At 43.7% G+C, this 2,913-nt stretch overlaps 1 protein-coding gene across 1 annotated transcript in view; it reads right to left on the bottom strand.

Annotated features, from left to right (window-relative positions):
- TRABD2B (TraB domain containing 2B) overlaps positions 1 to 1,490 on the bottom strand; it is a 258,490-nt gene extending 257,000 nt beyond the window's left edge. Inside the window, exons 1-2 of the mRNA XM_040407881.1 lie at positions 1,110 to 1,490; positions 1 to 28 (exon numbers count right to left, since the gene is read on the bottom strand). The exon at positions 1 to 28 is cut by the window's left edge and continues 533 nt beyond it. Of these exons, the coding sequence (XP_040263815.1) occupies positions 1 to 28; positions 1,110 to 1,223 (142 nt within the window). The 5' untranslated portion in view covers positions 1,224 to 1,490. The remainder of the gene's footprint in view (positions 29 to 1,109) is intronic.
- Positions 1,491 to 2,913: the final 1,423 nt, after the last annotated feature.

Here is a 2,913-nt window from a genome sequence, read left to right as displayed (position 1 = left end):
TCCATAGGAAAGAATTCAGCTCTTCCTGCTAAAAGAAAAAAAAAAAACAGAAGGAGAACATTAAATCAAATTTTTTCAAAGTTCTTAAGTAGAAGGTTCCTGCCTTTTATTATCACTTTAGGAAAGGGGTCCTGTCCCCTACCAAGGATATCATTCTTCTAAGGCCCCAAATAAATGTTTATCATCAGGCCAGCTTAGGTGACACATGGTAATTTTCCTATCACTCGTCAAGAAAGACATCTCCTCAGCAAGCAGCATCTTGTCCAGCGGTCAATCCCAGTTCAGGGACACCATGGGGTGCGCAAATAATGGACTGAATCCTCTCAGTGCAGATTCCGATAAATAGGATTTGAATCAAAAGCTTTCTTTCCACCCCAGCCCCCCATCCTAAACCAGACTGATGAGTTTCTACAGAACAGTAGGATCGTTATTGCACTTCTTAACCCATAAGATTCATTGTGTTTTGGGCTATAATTCAAATTTTTTTTTTTGGGGGGGGGGGGTTTCAGGAGAAAAAAAAGTACATTTAAATATAGCATTTACAAGATAGATGATGATAGATAGATATGAGATAGATACAAGAGAGATAGATATTAGATAGATAGATAATAGATATGAGATAGATATATACCATAGGTAGATAGATAGGTAGATAGATAGATAGATAATAGATTAATAGATAGATAGATATGAAATGGAAAGATAAATAGATACCGTAGATAGATAGATATGAGATAGATAGATAAGCGATAGATAGATAGATATGAGATAGATAGATAAGCGATAGATAGATAGATACCGTAGATAAATAGATAGTTAGATATGTTTATAAATGAACATAAATAATACATACATAATAAAATAAATAAATAAGAATATATACAAAGTTGCATGTGTGTGCTTTTGCTAGTAGATAGATAGACAGACAGACAGACAGACAGACAGACAGACAGATAGATAGATAGATAGATAGATAGATAGATAGATAGATAGACAGTTTCAAAATTCACACACTCAGGCGGACACAAGACGAATGACCCTATGACCCTATTGAGCAAAAGAGCTTGCACTCTAAAGAGGACTCCAGAAGTACTTGGTATCTCACTCACCGACTTGGGCAGTCCACATTGACCAGTATCCATTGGAAGTCTCCTGCACAGGATCTCCTGCCACAAAAGCGCGCACACGACCAAGTAGCACAGGATGCCAGCCGAGGTCCACATGGTTCCCCCTGTAAAGTGACAACTTCAGAAAGCCTCTTTCCACATTGAACAAGTGCAAAGAAGTTCTTATTTGTGGCTGCCTGCGAGAATCCCCTGCGCTCTCTCAGAAGGGATGGGGTGGCAGGGCAATGCAAGGCTCCTCCATGCTCCTGGCTATAAAAGAGGTGGCGTGGAGGTATTGCCAGGGTGACAGGGGGCTGATGGGGGCGAGGGGTGTGCTGGGGGCTGCTAGGTGGAGAGGCCCATGAAGGCAGATCCTGCTCTGCATGTCAGTATCACACTCTGTAACAGCTGGGAAGTTACTGAGAGTCCCATCCTAAACTCCTTGTCAGTGTACTCCTCCCACTAGAGGGTGCAGCCACACAGCTCTCTCCACCGCCCCCCCCCCCCCCCCCCCCCCCAAGTCCAGCAGAAAAGATGTTCGCCTGCAATTTGTGAGCTTGCGTAAGGCTGGGACAGAGGACTCTGAGGACTAAACCAGAGCCACAATCATTGGCTTCTATTCTCTTACTTGGATGCAGCAGGGACGCCCGGTACCACAGAGACTATTCACACGCAGGAGATCTTGTGAGGATTTCCCCAAATTTGCAGTGAGGTGTATTCTGTGTGATGGAAAATGTCTTAAAAGATCTCAGATTGCGTCCCTTTTCTTCTACAAAAGTTTGGAGATCATGGAGATAAGATCCCGGCAACATCCACAACCTTCTACCCACGATACACATGAATGCGATATTTTATGCCCCATTCACTTGTACCGGGAAAAGTTGGCGCAGAATAATGACCGCGGCGCAGATTTTGGAATCCAAAAATCCATTTATTCGATTTTTGGTATTTTTTTAGGAACTGCAAATCTATAGCAGAAATCCAAGTTCGAACTACGGATGCTGTAAAAATCACAATAGATTTGCTAAGTGCATGTGTGTGAACGCATCCTTACCGGTATTATCGGACGGTATTAGGTAGTCACACAAAACCGCTGCTTCATCAGTATACAAAGACACTGCCCTTTACTGATGCACTGATCACTATTAACCCCCTGCTGCCCCATTGCCTTAAAGAGTTTTCTAGTTTGCATCAATACCCTTTAAATTGATAATTTATGAAGGTCGCTGTAATTTTGTGATGTTTTTCTTTTACCTTTATTGTTCCTATCTTATGTTCTAGGCTGTTGTCTATGCAGCTGTTTTGTATTTCCTGTGATGTCATGTCCATAGGCGGAGCAGTGATAGAGGAGTGTCTATGTAACTAGCTGGGTGGGAGGAGTTATAAACTAGCTGGGTGTGGTTGGGGCAGTGATAGGGGAGTGTCTACGTAACTAGCTGGGTGGGAGGAGCTATAAACTATCTAGGTGTGGTTAGGGGCAGTGATAGGGGAGTGTCTACGTAACTAGCTGGGTGGGAGGAGCTATAAACTAGCTGGGTGTGGTTGGGGCAGTGATAGGGGAGTGTCTATGTAACTAGCTGGGTGGGAGGAGCTATAAACTAGCTGGGTGTGGTTGGGGCAGTGATAGGGGAGTGTCTATGTAACTAGCTGAGTGGGAGGAGCTATAAACTAGCTGGGTGTGGTTGGGGCAGTGATAGGGGAGTGTCTATGTAACTAGCTGGGTGGGAGGAGCTATAAACTAGCTGGGTGTGGTTGGGGCAGTGATAGGGGAGTGTCTATGTAACTAGCTGGGTGGGAGGAGCTAAAA

The sequence above is a fragment of the Bufo bufo genome, chromosome 9 (assembly GCF_905171765.1).
Source record: "Bufo bufo chromosome 9, aBufBuf1.1, whole genome shotgun sequence".
Classification (NCBI taxonomy): Eukaryota; Metazoa; Chordata; class Amphibia; order Anura; family Bufonidae; genus Bufo; species Bufo bufo.
Note: the sequence above shows the minus strand (reverse complement) of the source record. Positions and strands in the feature narration are given on the sequence as shown.